Below are 23,630 nucleotides of genomic sequence, written 5' to 3'. Positions count from 1 at the left end.
TAGACATTAAAATTTAAAATAAATTAAGTTGCACTAGTGCGGAAAGAAGATTTTACACCCGTTTTTTATACATATTACACCCGTTATGATAGGGTGTAAATTCAAAGGGTGAGATATGTATGAAGAATTTACACCCGTTTTAAAACGGGTGTAAAAAGAGAATATATTACACCCTATTTTAGATTTAAAAAAAGGGTGTAATTGGTAGATATATACATTAAATTTTAAGACATTTACACCCTATTTAATATAAAACGGGTGTAAATTGTCACCTATTACACCCTGTTTTAGATAAAAAAAAGGTGTAATTGGTAGATATATACATTGAATTTTAGGACATTTACACCCTATTTAATATAAAACGGGTGTAAATTGTCACCTACATACATTGAAGTTAAACGAATTTACACCCTATTATAATTCAAACGGGTGTAAAATGACAAATATTTACACCCTATTTTTGATATATCAAATGTAAAATATCTTATAATTACATTTAATTTTAACACATTTACACCCTATTTTGTGTATGAAGGGTGTAAAATATCTCAATTTTTTTAAAAATATTTATTTGAAATTTCATTAAACCAAATATTTTTATATATTCCTGGATATTCAATAAAAAACAAAAATAACCAAAACAAACATTTCTCTAATCTTTAGAATCTTGCACCAAGTCATACATCAACAAAAATTGTATTCATGTAAGAAAAAAATTCAACCACTTTGTTCATGTAACTTGTACCAATAAATCATTCATGGAACAAAAATATATCTATATATAAGTTTTTTTTAATCGCTTCTGTTTTGTCATTAAATCTTTCTTTTCCTGGTTCTCTTGCTCTTCAACCTTTTGCAAAAAGAATTGAGCCCAAAGTTGTCGGATGTGATCAATTGACTCTTTTTCATATGATGAGGTGTCTGTGAATATCTGCAAGTTCAAACATATAATAAATTAAACAACTACATGTTAAAACAATAATTTACATGTTTTTCATTAAATATATGTAATATAAAATACCTCATTGAATCTTTCAACAATACAAGCATCAATAATGTCAAACATATTTTTCATGACATAATATCCACATGCCCATCCGTTATCTTGTTGATGCCCCTGCATATAAACTCCTAGTTACATTAAAGCCACCAAAAACAACAACATCACAAACTTTTTTCCTTTTTCACAAAATTTGTACCAACACTAACTTTCTTCACTCGACATAGAAACACATACAATTTTAGTTGGTTCAGAGCATGTACAACTATAATTTTATCACCATAAGTGCAATTCAGTAATAAATATACTACATGTTTATAATGATAACTTACAAATATATCACTTGCAATTATAAAATCGGAATTTTCTTTTTCTTTATCTCATTTATAATAATATAAATAATCAAGATATATGGGCATTTAATACCTCTTTATAAATGGTATCTTTCAAGAACTAAAAAATCAAGCCAACACACCAGTATTCCAAGAAACGACAATATAGTAAAACAAATCTTACCATAATATTCTTCCAATTAGGCTTCTTCTTCTTAATACCTCTTAATAAATGATAACCTTCTAGAGCTCTGATAAAAGAGTTGTCAACGAAGTAAGTTATAAATATAAAGACTATGTGTACAAAAATTTAGTATAAATGATATCTCTCTATTTAGGCTTCTTACCCCTCCAATATGACCTTAATATTTTTCTTAGGAGATCTGTTTAATGAACAAAACCAAAAAATAATATTATCTTCAGGACAAATGACAAACAATTGCCAGTGATTGCTGTAAATTTACAAAAAAAAAGTGTTAGAATCAATAAAATTTAAATATTACAAAATAACATATGAAAAACGATAAAACCTTGAAGGAAACATGTACTTACCTATTTAGCAATGGTCCTAAATAACATTTTTTTGGCTCTCCATCCAACTTATTTTGTATGTATGTTTGAATAACTTCGGCCGGTTTTGTGTGAACTAGTATCCTATTTGGATCGAGAAACCCAAATAGTTTGTTGAAATTCTTGGAGATACACATGCGATGTAGATATCTAAATTTTTGAAACAAATATTAATTATATTTGATACATAAAAAAATAACTAACAATAGAATATGATACTTACGTGCACCATAAAGACAAGATAGATGTGGATAGCCATTTAATACCGGAAGTTAATTCATTAAGATCCACCCTATCAATAAAAACTGAGAGTTCACTTGTTTCATGATCCAAATCTAGAGAGAATGAATTTTCCTTGAGATTGTTAATCTTTTTGAGGTAATCTTCAGAAGCATCCATTTTTTAGTTAAATCTTCAGTAGTCATAACCTTTGAGCAACTTCCGTTAGTGCTCGTACCCACAGATTCTACATGCTGTATCAAGTGAACATTAATTAAATTAATTTTTTTCTAATTTTTAGTAGATTAATTGTATCCAGTTACGCATACCTCTTTTATAAACATCTCTTTAGGCCTCTCGGAGCGGAGCTCCAATTGCATCTGTTGTAGGAGTTTCATTCCTTGTTGGATTTGAGCTCTCTCCTCTTGCATCTCTTTTTGCATTTGTTGTTGGAGCTCTGTTCTTTGTTGTTGGAGATGTTTTTGTAATTTATGTTGGAAATCTATATTCATTTTTTGCTCCAAGGCTTGAAGGTGGGCTAGAAGGTCATCTTGAGAGACACCTCCTAAGGTGGAGCGTGAACTTTTTCCATAGAATTTCTTAAAGCCCACACCCCTAGGAGCAGTGCGGATCCGACCAGGGTGTTCATTTATTCCAAGGGCAACAGTCAAGATATCGTCACGCCCTTCAAAGACAATAGTACCTTGTGTATTTTTTTCCACTAACTCTCCCTAAAACATTTAGATACATATAAAAATGATGTAAAATGATTACTAAGTTATGAATGAAATTTAAATTTATCAATAAATCTTTTATTACTTACAATCTTAGATGCTACTAAGTTTGTTGCCTCAGATGTAAAATTTCCCGATGGCTTCTGTCGAGCCATCAACCATGCCTCATATCGCTTTAGTTCGGGAGGGTCAACCATCAAACTTTCATCACCTTTGGCCTCTTCAATCACTTTTTTCCTCCTCTCTTCCATTACGGTGGCCCTAAGTTTTTCATAACCACCACGAGACAAAATATGAGGGTGGATATTCTTTGATGCATGTGTCTTTCCTTTTAGCCTTTTCTCCTATTACAAATAAATCACATTAAACTAAACGTCAAAAACCAAATCAATTTAGATAACATAAAAATAAATCTACAAATTTAACTAACTTGAAAATCTTCTTTTTGTCGAGTCTGGACAAACAAATCCCAATCTTCTTCTTTGATAAATTTATACTTTTCAAATGGAGTTGTATTTCCATGCTTATCTCCTTTCCCAAATATATAGACATTTGAGAGCAATGTCTTAAATTGCTTCAATCGTTCCCCCATATAAACAAACCAATGCTTCCTAAATTCTTTATCAGTGGGGCAAGTGAACTTACACTTCAAAACATAAGGAGTGTTAGTAATTGAAGCAATTATAGATAATAACTTTAAAATAATTAATTAAAAATGCATACCGTGATATCGTCCCATATCACGTCCTTCAACTTATCGCTTATCTTTTTCCATTGCTTTTCATTTATACTAATCTTGCTACGTGCAATGAATGACAAATAACTTTTAAACTTTGCAGCATACTGACCAATGGGTTGGAAGGTATCAGGATCAAAATCAATTTGGTATTTTTCACCATCAGGAAGTTTGGCAATGAAACGTAGCAATGATGTGACACCTCTAGTCTTCTTTTTTTTTGGTGAAGAGCTAGATGGTTTATCCATAATTCCTGTTTAGAGAGAAAACAATATTAGTCAAAACTAAAATTAAAATGAATAATAAACATAATAACAATTTATTAACTAAAATATAGTTATTAGTAAAATATAGATGGTTTTTCTTGGTTATTTGTTATTATCCTCCAAAATCCCTTCTTGATGATCATAACGAATGGCATAAACATCATCAACTTCATTTTCATCATTAAAATAAGGCCTTTGTGTTGAAAAAGAAGTATTGTGATCAATGTCTAGAGTTGAATCTTCATTTTCATCACTATAATTCATGTTTCTTCTTTGGAGGACAACAGACCACCTAGTGTTCGAGGGATCCTTTACATAAAATACTTGTACTGCTTGAGCTGCCATGATAAAAGGTTCATCCTTATATCCTACCTTATCAAGGTCCACCAATGTAAATCCTAATTCATCAGTTTGCACACCATTGTTACTATTAACCCATTTACATTTAAAAATAGGAACTTTAAACTTAACATAATTGAGCTCCCATATCTCTTCTATAACGCCAAAGTAAGCTGTGGATGCCAAGACAGGGTTTTTATCCTTTGAACTAGAAAAGTGCATTGAAGAAGCTGTTATCATTACCCCACTATTTTGCATGGTACTCTTGTCATCCTGTGATTTTGTACAAAAAGAAAACTTATTTATATCGTACCCACTCCAACATAAAACATTAAAGCTAGGCTCGTATGCTAGAAACTTTAATGTATCAGAAGCATTATCATCATTCATAATCTTGGTTTTAAACCATTTTGAGAATGTTCTGTTATGCTCTTTCAACACCCATTTTTCAGTCATACGAGGGTTTTAGCTTTGACAATGGTTTGATGTGTACTCAAGTATGGATGAACCTCGTCAGTGTTATTCAATATATACAAATGTGCTTGAAAAACTTCCCCTTCGCCCATATGCTTAACCTTTAGACGTGTACCCTTACCGTCACATCTTCCATCATGACGAGACTTGGGTAGTCCTACAGGTTTTGCATATGACAAATAGTCTGTACAAAATTCAATGGCTTCTTCTGTGATGTACCTTTCAACAATAGATGCTTCAGGACGATAATAATTCTTCACATAGCCTTTCAATATCTTCATGTATCGTTCAAAAGGATACATCCACCTTAAATAAACAGGACCACACAATCTAATCTCTCTAACTAGATGAACAATCAAGTGAACCATGATGTCAAAAAATGAAGGAGGAAAAAACATCTCCAACTGACACAAGATAATAATTGACTCGTTTTCCATCTCGTCCAATTTATCAGGGTCAATCACTTTGTTACAAATATCATTAAAGAATAAGCACAATCTAGTTATGGCATGTCGGACATTTTTGGCAAGATGCCACGAATAGCCACAGGTAGTAGTTGTTGCATCAAAATGTGGCAATCGTGAGATTTTAAACCAATTAGTTTGAGATCTTGTATTGACACGAGACTTTTGACATTTGAGGAGTATCCATTTGGCACTTTCACACCTTGTAGACACTGGCAAAATTTTCTTTTCTCTTCTTTTGACAATGTATGACACGCCGGTGGCAAATAGGTTTTGTTACCTCTTGGTTGAGGAGCTAACTCCTCTCTTATTTTCATCTTAACCATATCTAAACGAGAATTTAAACCATCTTTGGTCTTACCTTGAATATTAAGAAGTGTTCCGATTACACTATCACACACATTTTTTTCCACATGCATTACATCAATACAATGTCTTACATCAAGACTGGACCAATATGGAAGGTCAAAGAACACTGAACTCTTCTTCCATATATTATTACTTGTAATCTTTTTTTGTTTTTTTCCAAAACTAACACTTATGTTCCTCACCCGATGATAGACTTCTTCTCCAGTTAAGGCCTTTGGGGCAACTTTATACTCCTGATATCCATTAAAAGCCTTTTTCAATCTTCGATATGGGTGATTATGATTAAGAAATCTTCGGTGTCCAAGGTAAACAGTCTTTTTTCCTTTCTCTAATTGATGGTAGCATGTATCTTTTTCACATATAGGGCATGCTTTATGCCCCTTAACTTTATAACCAGACAAGTTACCATAAGCTGGAAAGTCATTGATGGTGCAAAATAACATAGCCCGCAATTTGAAAGTTTCATTTGAAAAACTATCAAATACATCAATTCCTTCATCCCACAACTTTCTTAAGTCATCAATCAACGGGCTTAGATAAACATCTATGTCATTTCCTGGTTGTTTTGGTCCAGAAATCATCATAGATAACATAACATGTTTCCTCTTCATGCACAACCAAGGAGATAAATTATAGATAATCAAGAGAACGGGCCATGAACTATGGTTACTACTTAAACTACCATATGGATTCATTCCATCAGTAGAAAGTCCAAGCCTAAGGTTTCTTGGTTCAATGCCAAAGTCTGGAAATAAAGTATCAACCTTCTTCCATTGCAAAGAGTCGGCTGGATGCCGAATTTTTCCATCACACTTCCTTTCTTCTGCATGCCATCTAATATTCTTCGCATCATTTAAATTACCAAACAATCGCTTAAACCTTGGAATAATTGGAAGGTACCATAACACCTTTGCTGGAGGACCCTTTGTGGTCACATCACAACCTTCATCATCACTCTTCTTCTTATAGCGTGATGTCATGCACTTGGGACATTTTTCTTTCTCTTCATTATCTTTCCAATACAATATGCAGTCATTAGGGCATGCGTGTATTTTCTTATATTCTATACCCATTGGACATAATATCTTTTTTGCCTCATAGGCCCGGTTCGGCAACATGTTTTCTTCCGGTAACATTTCCTTCAACAACTCTAACAATTGTGTGAAGCTTTTATCTGTCCAACTATTAATCGCCTTCAAATTGAACAATCTTAGCACAGCCGACAGTCGTGTGAAGTTTTTACAATTTGGATACAAAGGGATTTTACTGTCATTGCAAAGAGTATCATGTATATTTGCCCGTTGAAAAGAGTCTTGTCCAATATCACGGATCATATCTTCTAGACGATCACCCATCTCTACATCAAACTCTTCTTTAGGAGAGGCCTTTGGCGCGTCAGACAATTCACCATGCCATATCCACTTTGTATAATTTTGACAAATCCCGTTAACTCCTAAGTGTTCCCATACGATGTGAGCCTCTAAAGGTGCAATATTTACACACTTAGCACAAGGACAGTGAAATCTTCCATTACTTTCAGGAAGATTAGTTTCAGCAAATTTCAAAAACTCTAACACTCCTTTCTTATACTCCTCGGATAGGCGATTTTTTTGCATCCAACTACGATCCATAACTATGTAAAGAACAAAAAGAATTGTAGTTAAAAGATGCACTTACAAGTATAATACAACTAGTGTTTCTTATAAATAATACAACTAGTCTTGTGAGGAAACCATAATTTTGATCATAAATGTGTTAAGTTAGTGACAACTAAATTGACAACTAAAAACACAGTTAGCAAACTAATTTTACAAACTCAGAAGCAAAACTAGCGAACAACGCTGAATTATAACAAACACTTGGTTCTAATTTCCAAACTGAAAACTAAATACTATTGTTTAAGGTTGAAAAGATAATAAAAACCTTTCCCTTTTAAATGAAGTGGAGGTCATTTATAAGTTTCAACATGGTGACCTTGTTAGACTTCTAGGCTGCTGCAATGAAGCAGAAGAAAATATTTGGGTAGTTTTAATGCTTCATAGTGAGACTATGAATATTCTTCCTCCATGGAAACCAGCATACATTCAAAGTCAGACACTAACAGCTTCTCAGTTGCTCTCCATCAATGATGTTACATTGTCAAATTTTGAAGGCAGAAAGGTATAGAGTTCATATTTTAATTAGAACAATATTTTTCATTTAACGTACACTTGAAATTCTGCAATTTTTCTGGATAACTACATCTGAAGTGACCTTAAGTGCAGCAGGAATATTTAATTCATGTGGCATGGCAAAGGCCCAAATTCATATAAGCAGGTAAAGTATTTCACTGTATTCATTCATGAGAGATTCATTATGCAGACCAGAACAATATCATTGGAGTGAAGGCATTTTAATTAGTTTATTCATGAGAGGTTCATTATGCATCCCATCTTCTAAGTTTCCCTGTATTCATTCTTGAAAGTCTTTTAAAATTTCTTTTGTAGTATGAGTTTATTAACGATGAAGCAGTTACGTATGATAGCAATGGAAGTGAGGTATCTAACTGTAGTTGCATGCCCGAATATAATAGCAGAAGATATGAAAGAAAAGATAGAACGACAAAAAGAAAAAGAAATTAAAGTGCCAATAGTGTTTTGCTTTGTTAAATTCTTGTGCAACTAGTTAGTGTGTTACTAACACTCAACAACTTATGTAGAATGGTTACTATATCCTCCCTGTTTTTAGAACATATACCATCACCCTTATGCTTTCCTATATCGAGTATGTGTTGTAATTATAATTTTTCTATGTCTTTTAATCCGCTGTCCCGTACTTGAGTTTAGATTGGAAATGTGGCTTACCACAATGATGTGTTGTATGAAGAGCTGAGGAGGTCGATTCCTCATCTGGAAAATTTATTGCAAATAGCAGAGGAGGACAAAACCAAATCAAATGCAGCAGGTGCACTTAGCAATCTGGTTCGCAATTCTGACAGACTTTGTGGAAACATCACAATTATAGTATTCCTTATCAGAATAATACTACTTTAACCAAATTTAGAGAGTAACACTACAGCATGGTTATGAAATAGAAAGTTCATGAAAGAGCAATTTGCCAAACAACTACTTACAAGCTATAAGCAGTACTTCATGATTAAAATTTCAAGTTTCATCAACTCATTACTGGAAATCAAAATGGTTACAAACTTATAACAATAAAACTCTAGCTTCATATCAGGCATGTACATTTTAGCTGATGTCAACTACAACTGAGCAATACTATGGCTGCGAGTGTAAAACCTACCAAGAAACAGTTCTATATGGAAAGACACAAGGCAACCCCTAGCTTGGTTGTTTGGGTGATTGAAAAGTAAATTTAATTTAATTCTGAAGCATCAGTATTTCATAATGGATGAAGAGGAAAGTTCAACCGCAGTATGAATCAAAGCATATTGCAGTCAATTAAACAATTACTATAACTTCTAGGTAGTTTTCATCTTTCAACAGAGAAGCAAATGCCACACAAAGAAAGTATTGAGCTTAAATAGATTGGCACGGAAAATAGAATCCTACAAAGAAAGTATTGGGCACTGGTGCTCGGATGTCCTAGACGTTCACGGGGTTGGTTACTGCTCCACTAGGTAAGGTTGTATCCATATTGACGCTTCATAACTGTTTATCAGAATTGTTCAGTTGGCTAATCCTTTAAGCTATTTAAATCCATCTCCACAAAATATAGTTACCTATAATAGTGTCTGCATAATTGAGAAAGTTTTGCAATGGAGACTGATGCCATTCCATTGCAGCCCGTGTTGGCATTGCCAAAATTCTTATAACCATATATTGGAGACTGATGCATCGGGCATTTGAGTGGGGGAAGTGTTGGTTCAGAATGGACACCCTATAACCTATTTTTCAAAAATATTAGCACCTAGAATGTAGAAACATTCAGCCTACATCAGAGAGCTATTGGCAATTACAGAAGCACTAGCCAAGTTCAAACACAACTTGTTGGGAAACAAGTTTATTACTAGAACAGATCAAAGAAGTATGAAAATCCTGATGGATCAATCACTGCAAACTTCTGAACAACAGACGTGGTTACAGAAATTTCTGGGGTACGATTTCAAGATTGAATATAGACCAAATAGCTTACCATATGCAGACTCATGAACATAAAGAACAGGCATGCTCTGTTAAGCAGGCTTGCGACAAATCCAACAATCCTAATATAAAAGAACAGGCAGGCTCTGTTAAGCATGCCAGCAAATTCCAATGAAAATCCCATCTTGGAATTGTCGTTGGGCTTGGGAACTCGCGGAAAATGCCCTAAACGTTCAATCATAACATTGATACTACAATTTTAAATGAAAATCAAACAAGAAGCTGAAACATACTCAAACTGTTTCAGCATTACACAATCTGTGAAAGAGATCAGAATAATAGAACCATACGAAAATATACAAAAACTGTTTCAATGTTAATTCCAAACAGAACCAATGCACAAAACAATCAACACAACCAATGCACAAAACAATTAACACAACATTCAAAATCAACCATGTGTTCAAATATTATAGAGGCAGTGGGAAAAAGATTTACCTGATTGTCTCAAACTTGCAAATCAATAACCCGTTGTTGATGTTGCGTTATGTTTCTATGGAGATGAAAAAACCTTCTTCGATGAGTCGTCGAGCAGCTGCTAGTAGCTTTCGTAAAGATCGTCCAAAGCAGCGTAATATCCAAAGTAGCTTTCGTAACTGATGGAATTAACGATGAAACTAGAAGAAACCCAGCAAAGAAAAGTAAGAACAACAACGAATGAATCAACTTTAATATCCAAAGCAGCGTAAAAGAGAGTATAGAAAACGGTAAAGAAGAATGATGAAGCCGTTGTGGGTTGTGAAGATTTCCGAGCAATCACGTTCTTTGTTCCTTTTTCACTATTTCTTGCACTTCATCGATGATGAAAAGTTTCTAAAATGTGAAATGAAAAGGAAATTTGGAACATGAGAAGTCATGGTTATATTTTAGGCGGTAATGATAAATTGTACTTAGGGATTCCTAAATTTACACCCTATTTTAATATAACGGGTTTAATATAAATTTAGTCATTTATATTGTTATAATTATACACCCTATTTTTAAATATAGGGTGTCTATTGTTATATTAATATTCCAAAATTTACACTCTATTTTAATATAACGGGTTTAATATAAATTTAGTCATTTATATTGTTATAATTATACACCCTATTTTTAAATATAGGGTGTCTATTGTTATATATTAATATTAAAATTTATTATTTTTTTAAGAAAATTTAAGATTAAACAAATAAGAATAATAAAAGTTATTGTTTAAGGCACGAATATTTTATTTTTATTTTTAAATTTACACCCTTTTTTTGAATATCAGGTGTAATATAGAGTTGATAATAAATAATATTTGAATTTACACCCGTTATTTAAAAATAGGGTGTCTATTGTTACGTACTAAAATTCAAAATAAGACTTTATTTACAAAACTGCCACCGAATTTGTTTTTTACACCCGTTTTTTGTAAAACGGGTGTAAATTTACAAATTATATTATTCTTTTTGTACTAGTGTTGAGATAAAAAAAAATCTCAATTGTAAGAATGTTATGTCATAAATATGACATTGTAGACTCATAAGCAACATGAAAATTTTATTTTCAAGTTAAATATTGAAGATATTATGATAGATAGTAATGAGTGGATGAAAAATTAAAACACCTTAATTGAAGGCTATTGCAGTGTATCTAATATTAAAAATATGAAAAATAATCTAATTACTGTTAATTGAATCTTATTTTATTTCATATCTATCATCTTAGATTACAAAGTCACAAAAATTCCATACTTGAAATTAGATAAGGAAGTGAAAATAATATTATAGGGCACCAATACATAACAACTTCGTGAAGAATAATTGTTTTAGTGAATTTATTTACTCTTCGATAGGGCGTTGAAATACCGCTACACATTTACACAAACGACTCACACACTTGATTAACGTAGGTCTTGTACAATTCTCTTTAATACAATCTGAATCTCTAAAACAATTTCTATGACTGTGCAATGCTGCAAGGAGAAAATATGATAAAATAATATAAATTAGATTAGTTAAAATATTGTGTAAAAAGTAAATGAGGAAATTTAAAAAAAAATTGCTTACATTCAACGTTTGTTGCAGCAAAAGAAAGAGAAAGAATAATAATAATGAGATAAATAAACTTTATAATTTTAGCCATATTTGTCCCCCTAAATCAAATTTATAACTATGGAGTTTATCCTTTGCTTACACCAATAAAATGATTTATAGCTCATATGGAATCTTAAAAGAGATATTATAAAATTAAAATATTACAAAATGTCTCTTATGTATATTAATGTATTGTGGTTGCCTCTTTAAAACATAAAAAAGGTCAAATTAGAACTTGTTTTTCAGCTAAATTCCCACAGATTTATAACTTCCCATAATAAGAAAGTAAAAAATACAAAATAGAAACTTTTCTTTTGGACAACACATATACGCATTAGGTGAGAGTATCTTTTTATAAAACAAAAGGGAAATTATTTTCATCATGGTAAGGCTACATCAAATTACACGACATTTTATCATTTAAAAAAAACGATGTGTTGCTATATATCATTCATAATTTATAAATTAAATAATAATTTATTATTTATGCCAATTTCATGATTACAAGATAGAAAAATTTAACTTAACAATGATTTAATGTGATAAAAATGAGTTCTGCATACCTTGAGTTCCTTTTGTGAAAAATAAATAATATGGGCTGAAAATTAATTTTTCAATGGATTTCATTTTAAGAGCTTCAAACTCAACTCGTTCAAATTTTAGTAAAAACTATGATAATTGTCTACATGAATTTACTGGTTACCTTAGAAAAGATAAATGAATTCTTTAAGAATAAAACTTACATCTACTCAGATTTGAGAATCTAAATGTATCTAACATAGAAACATGAGAGAGCGCAACAAGTATTTGAAATCCTCAAAATCTATGGAGAATTTCAATCAATCTTGATAAACAAGATTGTTATTACCCACACAATAGCAATTAAAAGAAAAGAACAATGGAGAAATAAAGAGTGTAAAGAACGATGAAGGAGAAGAGTAATTAAATTCTGCAGAGTTTCTCTCTGCCCACAAACTGTGAAAAACTTCTTATTCACTTTACAACTGCAAAATACTGTGAATTACAATGTTATGAATACTCTATTCACCTCATTATAAAAATAAGGGTTACTCCCTCTATTTATAGATTTAGGTTAACTTGGACCTCAAGTCAAAGCCCAAAACTATAAAAGCCCAAAATAGCTAACCTACTAAAATAGGCCTAAGTCGAAATTCTGTATGAAGCAACATGCTTAAACACTTCAACACACTAACACAACTTAACACACTAAGTGGTTCAACACTTCCTTGCTTTGTCAAGCAACCTGCTTCGACACAAGGAACTACAATTCAACACACCACCTAATTCATTGTGTCTAAGCTATCTACATTCATCATAGCTCTTAGTCTTCTGAACACTTCAACCTACACTCCCTTCGTCATGATGTCAGCAATCTGATTCTCAGTTCTGTAGTATTCCATATTCATCAGGTCATCGACATAGAGGTATAATATAAGCAAGTCAGTCTTGCTTCTTCTTACATATACTCCATGTTCAGATTTGTACTTCACAAATTCCTTCTCCCTTAGAAAGCCATCTATCTTCTTGTTTAAAGCTCTTGGAGCTTGTTTAAGTCCGTACAAGGCTTTATGCAGTTTGTACACTTTTCTTTCTTCGCCTTATTTCACAAACCTAGCTGGTTATGTAACATAAACTTCTTCTTCTAAGGGCCCATTAAGGAATGCACATTTCACATCTATCTGACACATTTGTCAGTTATTCATGATTGCTAGACCAATAACCAACCTGATTGTTTCGATCCTAACAACAGAGGCAAAAACTTCATCGAAGCCGATTCCTTCTTTCTGAAGAAATCCTTTCACCACAAGCTTTGCCTTGTGTTGATTCACTTCTCCTTTGGGATTCAACTTCACCTTGTATACCCATTTCACATTGATTGACTTCTTGTTTTGGGGAAATTCGACAAGTGACCAAGTGTTGTTGACTTCGATTGACTTCAGCTCTTCGTCCATTTCTCTCATCCACTTTGAATCTTTCAATTCCTCATCTGCATTGACAGGTTCGACATCTACGTAGAAAGCATAATGTACCAGCTCACCTTCTTCATTGACCACATCATCTGATGTAATCACACATTCTTGCAACCTTGCAGGCATGTGTCTTGTTCTTTGAGGTCTACTTGTGCTTGCTTCACCTCTAACTTCTTCCTGTCGAACTTCTTTTCGACTTCACTAGCTGGTTTGTCACAAAATATTCTCACTGAATCTTTCTTGACATTCTCAATCCAATCCCATTCTCTAAGCTCATCTATGATCACATCCCTGCTGATCACCACTTGCTTATTCACTAGGTCGAACAACTTGTATCCTCCAATCGAATGATATCCTATCAGGATCATCCGATTCGACTTGTCATCAAGTTTTCTTCTCAATTGATCGGGCACATGTCTATGTGCTATAGATCCAAACACCCTGAGATGACTCAAGATAGGCTTGACACCAGACCAACATTCTTCCGGCGTGATTCCTTCTAGCTTTTTCGTCGGACATCTGTTCAGGATATATGTCGTAGTCGACATAGCTTCTCCCCATAATTCTTTGGGTAGATGCTTACCTTTCAACATACCTATAACCATATTCATAATGGTTTTATTCTTCCTCTCTGCGATTCCATTATGTTGTGGAGTGTAGGATGGCACCACCTCATGCACAATCCATTCTTTCATATATAATGCATCGAAATATTTCGACACATATTCTCCACCCCCATCAGTTCTCAAAATCTTGATATTTAGACCGCTCTGTCTTTCGACCATAGATTTAAACTTGGCAAATACCTCGATCACTTCACTTTTCTTCTGGATCAGGTAAGACCACAGTTTTCGATTAAAATCATCTATGAATGTAACAAAGTATTTGTTACCTCCAATCGAATCCATCTGGAGAGGACCACACAAATCAGAGTATATGACTTCAAGAATTGTCTTCGACCTGCTTCCTGCATCCTTACTGAAGTTGTTCTTATGCTACTTCGTCTGCAGGCATTCTTCACACACTTTGTTTGGAATGTCGATTTCTAGTAATCATGAAACCATATTTCTTCTCTTGAAATCTCTGATGTCTTTGAAATTGAGATGGCCAAGTCTATAATTCCATATCCATTCATCTCTATTGGTTGCTGTTGCAAGGCATTTATGCTCCATCACATTTAGTTCAATCTTGAAGGTTCTATTCTGAGACATTGGAGCCTTCAAGATTAACCTTCCATTTGAGTCGAGAACTCTCATCATATTGTCTTCGATCGACACCTTGTAGTTCTTTTTGACCAACTGCCCTATGCTAAGCAAATTACTCTTCATGCCTGGTATGTACGACACATTTGAAACTACTGACCTCTTGCCATCTTTCCTCAAAATCAGAACATCACCAACACCTTCAGCTGCTAGAGTGTTGTCATTTGCAAATTTCACCATGTTCTTCATTGAGGGATTTATGTTAACAAACCAATCTTTTCTTCCAGACATGTGTGATGAGCATCCTGAGTCCAAGTACCACTGGTCCTTGAATATCTCTTGTTCTCTTATTGTAACCATCAGCAACATCTCTTCTTCTTCGTGTTTCGCCAGCTTTGCATAAGTTTCTTGATTCTTCTGCTTTTCTGGAAAATCACTAGAATAGTAACCATACCTTTGAAAATTGTAACACTGAATGTGACTCTTGTCTGGCTTTAGACCACCACCTCTTCCTATACCTGCAACACCACCTATTTGGTTGTCTTGGTTCCAGGGTTTTCTCTGATTCGACCAGTTTCCTTCTTGCTGATTTCGACCATTCGAATTGTTGTAGCCTCCTCAGTTTTTGTTGCCATTCCAGCTTCCTTTGCCTTTTATTTCTTTTGATGATTGAGCCTGCAAAGCCATGTCACTCTTCGACTTTCCTGCAGCTCTTTTAGCCATTCTTTTTTCATGAGATTCAAGCGTCCCTTTGTAAGACCCCAGTTTTGACCCTAAGATCCCTCATGTAATTCCATCATAAGCATTAGCATTGGGATCATATCTTGGCATCCTCCTTACCCCTCTTTCATTGGGTTTATTTTGGAAGAGATCACCAAGCACTTTGTGATTGTATCATACTTGTATTTTATCATTTCACTAACCAAAATACCAAAATTATGTCTTTGCATTTGTCTAACTCTTTTGTAGGAAGGGCATGATTCCATTGATTCATCAAGTTCACATCTAGGGTTTGAGACCCTCATGATCAAAGAGCACAACCAAGAATTGATTCAAGAATGGTTATAAACATCATATATGAGTCCCAATGTTCTCTACATGTTATATTGATCATGTTTTCTTCAAGAGTTTGAGGGTGATTTGCCTTGGAAACCCTAGTTTGATTGGGTATCTTGAGTAACTTCTCCAACAAGATATCTAACCAATTAATCAAATTTCTCAAGGTACACTTCAAAATTCATCATCTTATGCATATATGATCTACCATGAGCCAAGAAAGTCAAGAGAATTGGAAGTTAGCAAGTTGGTTCATGGTGGTTGGCCAGATGAATTCATCTGATCATAACTGGGTCTCCCTAGACCCTATCTCCTACAATTTTCACCATATTAAAATGATTCCAAGAGAAAACTTACTCTAAATGACATTATAAACAACTTTCGTGTTGATACCTAGAGCTATTGTTTCTTGGAAAATCATTTTCTATGTTGAAACATTATAGGTCATTTTGTCTAAACCCTAATTTGAAAGTCAACTTCCCAAGGCCATTACTTTCTCAATTTTTATGAGATGAAATATTTCCAAGTTGCACAATCGAATTTAATGTGTCTACTTAAACTTTCATGTTTGGAGTGGGAGCTAATTCAACTTCTTTTAGCATGTGATATAAGGTTACATTATAGGTCACTTTTGACCTATACCATTGATCAAGTGATTTTTCCAAACTTCAAAAATGCATAACTCTATCATTTTAAATCCAAATTACATGAAATGGGTGACCATTTTTAAGGTATTTGAGATAGCTACAACTTTGATGAATACACGTTTCTCATTTGAATCTCATATAAAAAGTTAAGCAAGGTGGAATATTGAGACATATGACTTGACACTTAGAAAAATTTTAATATGTCAACAATTTCCAAACTTCCACCTCAAATTTGTCCAAGTTCCAAGCTCAAAATGAAAAAGTGTTGAACATGAAAGTTGTTCCTCTTAATCTCACCTTTCTAAAGAGCTCAAATTCATTCATTTTGGATAAGGAATGCACAGGCTGCGCATGGCATGAACATGGTGTCATCACTTGGCAAGGATCAAACTTCAAATTCAAATGTACACTTGGCTTGCAATCCAAGCTCAATTCAGACTATCTAACATTCATTTATGGACTTATGGAAATGACTTTATGGGCCTATGCACGCCCATGCACCCATGCATCATCCATGACCAAATTTGGAAAGTGATTTCAAGTGTGCAAATATCAATGGTTTCAGCTATAAATAAAGCCTCATATGCTCAGCAATGAACACACATTTGCGCCAGCTTTGATCCCCCATCTCAAACCCTCACTTTGCAAAGGATAAACCTGAGAAATTCATTTGAACTTGAGGTTGAATTTCCACTGTTTTAAAATTCAAATCTCCAGGAATCCACAACCTTGTAAGCATCCAATCCTTCTTCTGCAAGCAAGTGGAGTGAGCAAGCACAAGCAAGATCAAGATCAGTTGAATCCAGATCTTCATTGAAGGTATTTTTAAGAAATTTTAATCTCTTCGATTCTCTCTCCATTCTTGCTCAATTCTATTGATTCTTTGGTTGTCTGAAGTCCTACCAATGTAGGCAAGAAGATTGGGTTGCTTTGAGGCCAAATCGAAACAACTCAGTTCATGTACCTCAAATTTCAACTCCATGTATCTCTCAATATACTTGGAGTTAGAGTGAATTGAGGCCATATTCGAGCTCAATGCCATTTTTAATTTGAAATCGTGTCCTTGTTTTTAATTTTGGTGATGGTTGATGGTGGACGAGTTTGGTGAGGCCCACCGGAGAAGAAGACTAGAGCTACAGCTCGGGCCATGCATTGGCATGTCTCACAGCCATAGGATCCATGTAATTTGTTTTAATATCGTGCGTTCCTTTTGAATACCATGTCTGTTGTGCGCTGACTCATGTGCACGGTTAGGCATGGCAACATAACCCGTACCCGCGGGTACCCACCCGAATTTGCCCTGAAGTTGACGGGGAAAACCCACTTTGATTGAGTTTGGGTTTGGGTTTGGATTTTCCCCGATTATAAAATATGGGTACGGGTTGGGTAATGGAGACACTAGTACCCGTCCCGTTTATCTTATTATGTACATTATTATTTATTTTTGATGATTTAGAATATTAAATTAGTGGCCAATGTTTTAATATTTTGATTTGTATTAATTATTTAAAATATTCGAAATGTATGTATGATATTTTTTAGATTTTTTTATTTTATTATTTGTAACATAATTTGATTTTTAAAAAAATAAATATTTTTATTAAAAAATTGATTTCACTAAATGGATGGTGGTGGAGCGGGGATACCTGAATCCAACCCGAACCCGTTTGGGACGGGTTTGAGTTTTAATTATCCATCCCCGTTTGGCTTTGGGGCGGGGAACGAGGATTGTTTGGGGATTCAGGTTTGGGTTTGGGGGAGGTAAAAACCGTCCCCGACCCGCCCCGTTGCCATGCCTATGCACGGTGGAACGCGTGTTTCTGGCCACTTGATCTGCCACCTCAATTAATGAGGGAGATCAAGTGGTCCACGTTTTTTCTGATATTTTAATTTTCATTTTAATTGCATTATTTTCAATAATTCATATTAAATTCAATATTGATCCCAAAAAATATGGGACTTTCACCAAAAAAATTCAAATATTTTTCTCTTTCATATTTTGAATTAAAATTATTTTTTGGATCATTATTAATATTTTTCAGGAATTAATTGATTTTGCATTTGTTTTTAATTGTTTAAAAATATTTTTAAATGTCCAAAAATTATGAATATTTTTCTCCAAGGTCCTTTGACCTTGTTTGACCTATGATAAATCTCATGGCTATTTCTTTGGTGTTTTGATGAGATTTTAAGAATTAGACAAACCATATTAAATTTAAATGCACTATTTTATTATTTTTTATTTGAATAAATGCCAAATAAATTTGTTGACCAATTGTGATGACTTGTTAATGTTTAACTCTTGTTGTTGGGCTTTGGTCAAGGTTGATTTGACTTTGTCAAGTTAATATCATTGGATTTAGGGGATTGATGGAATGTACATTCCATCTTCCAAAATGAATGAATGATATTAATTTGGTAAAAGTCCTCCTTTGACCAATTTGTGTTTTGACCCATTCCCATCCCAATTCATCTTATTCCTCTTCTTCATTCATTCATTCCATTTGGCCTATGACATCTCAAAGTCCTAATGCTAGTTGATTGAAAAATTGACATGAGTATGGATGAGATTAGGCCACACCTTTTGCATATTCTTTTTTGTGTGTGGTATGTTTCATGAGCATAGTCCATTATACTATGTCTCTAACATGCATTAACACCAAAATTCTATTGCCCGACCTCAAATAGTTGTGACTTCTACATAAGTCCAATTACGATTGCTTAACATAGCGCTAAATTTGTGACATAAATGGCATAAGCATTCTAGTTAGTGAGATTGTAAGTCTCCCCTCTTTCATGGTATTGCGTGGAAACTTGGCCTTTTTTCCTTCCATTGGAAGATGTTTTTGCTCAAGGATTCGTGCTTGTGATAAGTGGGTTGAGTGTTCTCCAAAGAATGTCTTGAAATGAAAAGCAAAATCAAAACAATACTAACTTCTAACCAATTAACTACTAACCTTTAATTTCAAGCTTTTACTTTAATGCAATTTACTTTTAACACTCTATTTCATTTGTCATTGTTCATATTGTAGCGGTGTATTCATTACCATTGGAGATATTGACTAAATCCAAGGTAAATCATACAAAGTCAAGTCACCGCCGCACTTCTATTTATCCAAAGGAATGGTTAGAAAGCGAACAAAAACCTAAAAAGTTTTACAAACAAAACTAGTAAAAGACACAGAGATCTGGGTAAGGGGGTTGGTTATGCAATGGGAAGGTGTTAGACACCCAAAACATCCTAGGTACTCCTAGGGAGCCCTTTTCACGCTTGTTGCAAAGGTTATTGTTTTTGTGAAATTTATTTGTGCAAACATGATTGAAGAGATGAGAAAAGAATATACAAGTTTATTTACATTTTGTGTTTGGATGGATAAACCCATTGCCTAAGTACCCTCTTATGAAAAGATTAGGATCAAAACCTCGTAGTTCGGGTAAAAAATTTCAAAACAAATGAGTGGATTGATTGGTCCAAAAGCCTTAAGGTCTTTTGTTATCAAAGGGAGAAAACTCAACCTGAAAAACCACAAGTCCACCATGTGAGGATAGCTTCAACATGCTAGTGAGGGGTTAACCCTATAATAAGCATTGAAGGCTCATTATCCATCACTAAGGACATAGGTGAGTATTACATCTACCACAAAGATAACTCAAACCTAATAGCAAAAGGTTATGAAAAATTTGATTAAGAAGTGGTCATTGAAACCACAAAAAGCACATTTGAATGGGTTATATTCTCCAATTAGAAGTATATACAAAATGGTCAAAGTTGACTTAAAGATTCAATTCAAAATGAGTATTATGAAAAGAAAGTTTGAAAATCAAAAGCATAAGGCTTAGGTTTCTAATGTTGAAAACAAGTCAAATGTTTGCACAAAAGGTTTTTTGGTTTGGGTTAGGATGAAGAAGAGAGGTTAAGTTCTAAAGAGAACAAAAAGGTGAGGGAATAAAATCACACTAGGAGTTCCTCTCTTGAGATCATATGTAGATGATCCAAGTAGATTCTCATCCTTTGGAATAAGCAAGCACAAAGCGAAAGCAATCAACCAAGTCTCATAAGAGATCCTCAAATGATAGGAAACAAGATGCCAATATATGGACTTACACCCGACTCTTATCAACAAAACGGAAACAGAATGCCAATACATGGACTTATATCCGACTCCTATCAACAAAACGGAAACAGAATGCCAATATATGGACTTATATCCGACTCCTAACCACAACCAAAAAATATCAAAAGCAAACACATCAAAAGTTCACAAGTAAACAATCATCACACACTATATACATACAAGAGGCTTCAAACAGAAGGGTGGGCTTTAGTCAAGAGGGGTCATATCAACCTCGACAAACAAGCCAAGATGTACAAGGGTAGTCTGTAGCTCTTAACCACTAACATTGAGAGTTAGGGTGAAGCTGACCAAAGATAGAAATGAGGATGAGACCTCATGCTCTTAACCCTGGCCGGGATGAGCTCATGATAAAGAAAGCGTGGGGATCCAGAAAGTGAGATCCTATTCCACTTGACAGACACTGGACAAAGATCTTGGGTTCATGTTCTAAAGCATCAACACGTAGTGCGAGCATAGAGAACGACTCACTGAATAACGGGGGATTGGCTACTAATCCCTTCTATCCGTCAATTGCCTCTTCACTTAAGAGGACTTATCAAGTAGCACATGCCTCATCTTGGAGGTCTTTGGCACAATTGTAAACAAACACAAACAGAGCCTCTTAAGGAGGACTTGCCAGCAAAATACCTGCCAAAAAGGTGACAGGACTTCCAGACTACATGGAGTAAGAAGATAACTACCTAAGTGGTGTATCAACCATAATCCAAAGATCAAGCAAGAGCTAAAAGCAAGCAACTAATGTACCTGTACAAAAGCTAACCAGTTAGTATTTCAGACAAACAATCAGAAAACAAACAGTGAAACCATTCAACTGTTACACAACTCAATGAACAAGGCTCAAGCACTCATGAGCTCATGCACATAAATTAGAACCTACAAAACAATCACAAGTTAGAATTCCAATCCTTCGTATCTCACTAAGTGAAAACAAATCAACCATCAATGCTAAATGTCCAAACCTGAAACACAAAGCACAGTTAGTTTATGCACAAAACACTAGTACAAAGACTAAGTTCAAAACTAAACCAAATGATAAAAATAGAACTCAATCTTCCACATAATGCATATTCAAACAATCAACAAAATGTCCTCAAAAGGACCAGCATTAATTCAAAAAGAAAGTAGCTCAAATGATCAATGTAAAGCAAAGGCAAGCAAATGTGCACAAAGTGAACTTCCAATTTAGAAAATCCAAATCAAGACAGAAAAGCATGCAATGAATATGAAATTTTTTATGCAAGTTTCTCATGTTATGAACAAACAATGTACAAAAAATCAAATCCAAAAGAGTTCAAATGATAGGTGAACAAAAATGCACAAATGCAAGGTCAAAAATGTGACACAAATTGTCACATACATCTTTATGTGTCAAAAATAATGATAGCTTATGGGAAAAAATCCAAACCAGTGATCAAAATATCATATCATGAGTGAAGGTCAAGCATACAAAAAATCAGATCAATTGGATCAAAGATGAAGATTTCACAATGCATTGAATGCAACATATCAAAATAGCATGGCATGGATAAAAAAATTCACACATTAAAAATCATACATCAACAAATCATGAAAATAATATAAAAAAATATAGACATTAAAGCAGAACTTTGAAAAAAAATTGGAGTTAATTTGGAGCATTTTTCAATTTTTTATGAATTTTCAAAGATGAGCAAATGAAATGAAATAATATGGAAAATATGGAGGGAAAGCATTATTTGAAATAAACCAGAAAATATCAGGACCATCAGATGAGGCGCGCAATGCAATCAAACGGTCCTCATTCAAACATCCAAAACGCACAGTTTTATTAATTGAGTCAGCATGCATGGTCAGTAGTCAAAACACACGCATGGCAAGTCAAAGCAACACAGTCAAATCATTCACACACGCAAGCAGTTACATGGCAGACAACTCACTAAATGAAACGATGTGTTTCATTAAAACACATCAGCACACACATCATCAGTCAAATGCACACGCAAGCGAGTCAAACAAATCACAACCAATGGATCTCACACGCAGTGCATACATGGACAACACATCAGCAACACGTAGGCAAAACCCTAGGAAAACTAGATGTCGGAGCTACAGTCTCCGGTCATCTTCCCCGACACGACTCCGGTGACAACAACCATAAAATTTTCCAGAAATCATCAAATTATACATCACTCGAACCGTATTTCAACCAGGAGTCCAAATATCATAATCATTTCATCTAATTCCTCCTAAAATTTCCAGATCGAAGCAAAACATATTGTGGATCAAAACTTTCAGTTCAACATACAGGCTCGATACTCATCCATTTTCGATTCTAATTATATCTACATGCTTCAGGCAATGAGATCTACACATTTATGGTCATAAAACATCAAAAGGAGAGATCGAATTTTCCACTTACTTGAAATGGAGGTTGCTGAATCGTGCTATCAACAGCTCTAGAGCTCTAGATCTACTCAACTACAACTGTCTTGAAGCTTTGTGCAAGAATCAACAGCTGAAACCACATGGATCTAGCTCAATTTTCAAGTTCCATCAACATGTGGATGCTCTTGAATCTGCACGAAATCTTGCTCAATTGCTCAAAGTAAGGGATGAATCTTGCTCAAAATTACACCAGGAACAAGAATATGCAAAGAGATTTGGTGTTTGTGTGAAGAAATGAAGAATTCGAAGAGAGAGAAAAATGGAGGGAAATTGAAAATTTGAGATCTGAAAATTCTGTTCTCTGAATTATGGTTAGGGTTTGGTATTTATATGGTTCACTAATCTCACTGAAATCCAAATTAGGCATTGGTTAAACATGATTAGTGAGAATTGGAATATCTTGCAAAATTGAAAATGAGCTCATTATGGCCATGTCCCACGTGTACAGTACTATGCAAAGCTTCAA

The 23,630-nt window shown here is 34.1% G+C and overlaps 2 protein-coding genes across 2 annotated transcripts; both read right to left on the bottom strand.

The window, feature by feature from the left end:
• Nucleotides 1–684: 684 nt before the first annotated feature.
• LOC127080500 (uncharacterized) lies at nucleotides 685–4,951 on the bottom strand. The gene is made up of 8 exons (XM_051020811.1): nucleotides 4,655–4,951; nucleotides 4,004–4,469; nucleotides 3,579–3,844; nucleotides 3,286–3,501; nucleotides 2,945–3,199; nucleotides 2,451–2,852; nucleotides 1,022–1,117; nucleotides 685–931 (listed from the first exon to the last, which is right to left on the bottom strand). The coding sequence occupies exons 1-8, from the start codon at nucleotides 4,949–4,951 to the stop codon at nucleotides 776–778; spliced, it is 2,154 nt and encodes a 717-aa protein (XP_050876768.1). The 3' UTR covers nucleotides 685–775.
• Nucleotides 4,952–5,172: 221 nt separating this feature from the next.
• Nucleotides 5,173–7,134, bottom strand: LOC127080499 (uncharacterized). The gene has a single exon (XM_051020810.1). It carries the CDS (start codon nucleotides 7,132–7,134, stop codon nucleotides 5,173–5,175), a length of 1,962 nt encoding a protein of 653 aa, XP_050876767.1.
• Nucleotides 7,135–23,630: the final 16,496 nt, after the last annotated feature.

This window comes from Lathyrus oleraceus, chromosome 5 (assembly GCF_024323335.1).
Source record: "Lathyrus oleraceus cultivar Zhongwan6 chromosome 5, CAAS_Psat_ZW6_1.0, whole genome shotgun sequence".
NCBI classification, from domain to species: Eukaryota; Viridiplantae; Streptophyta; class Magnoliopsida; order Fabales; family Fabaceae; genus Lathyrus; species Lathyrus oleraceus.
Note: the sequence above shows the minus strand (reverse complement) of the source record. Positions and strands in the feature narration are given on the sequence as shown.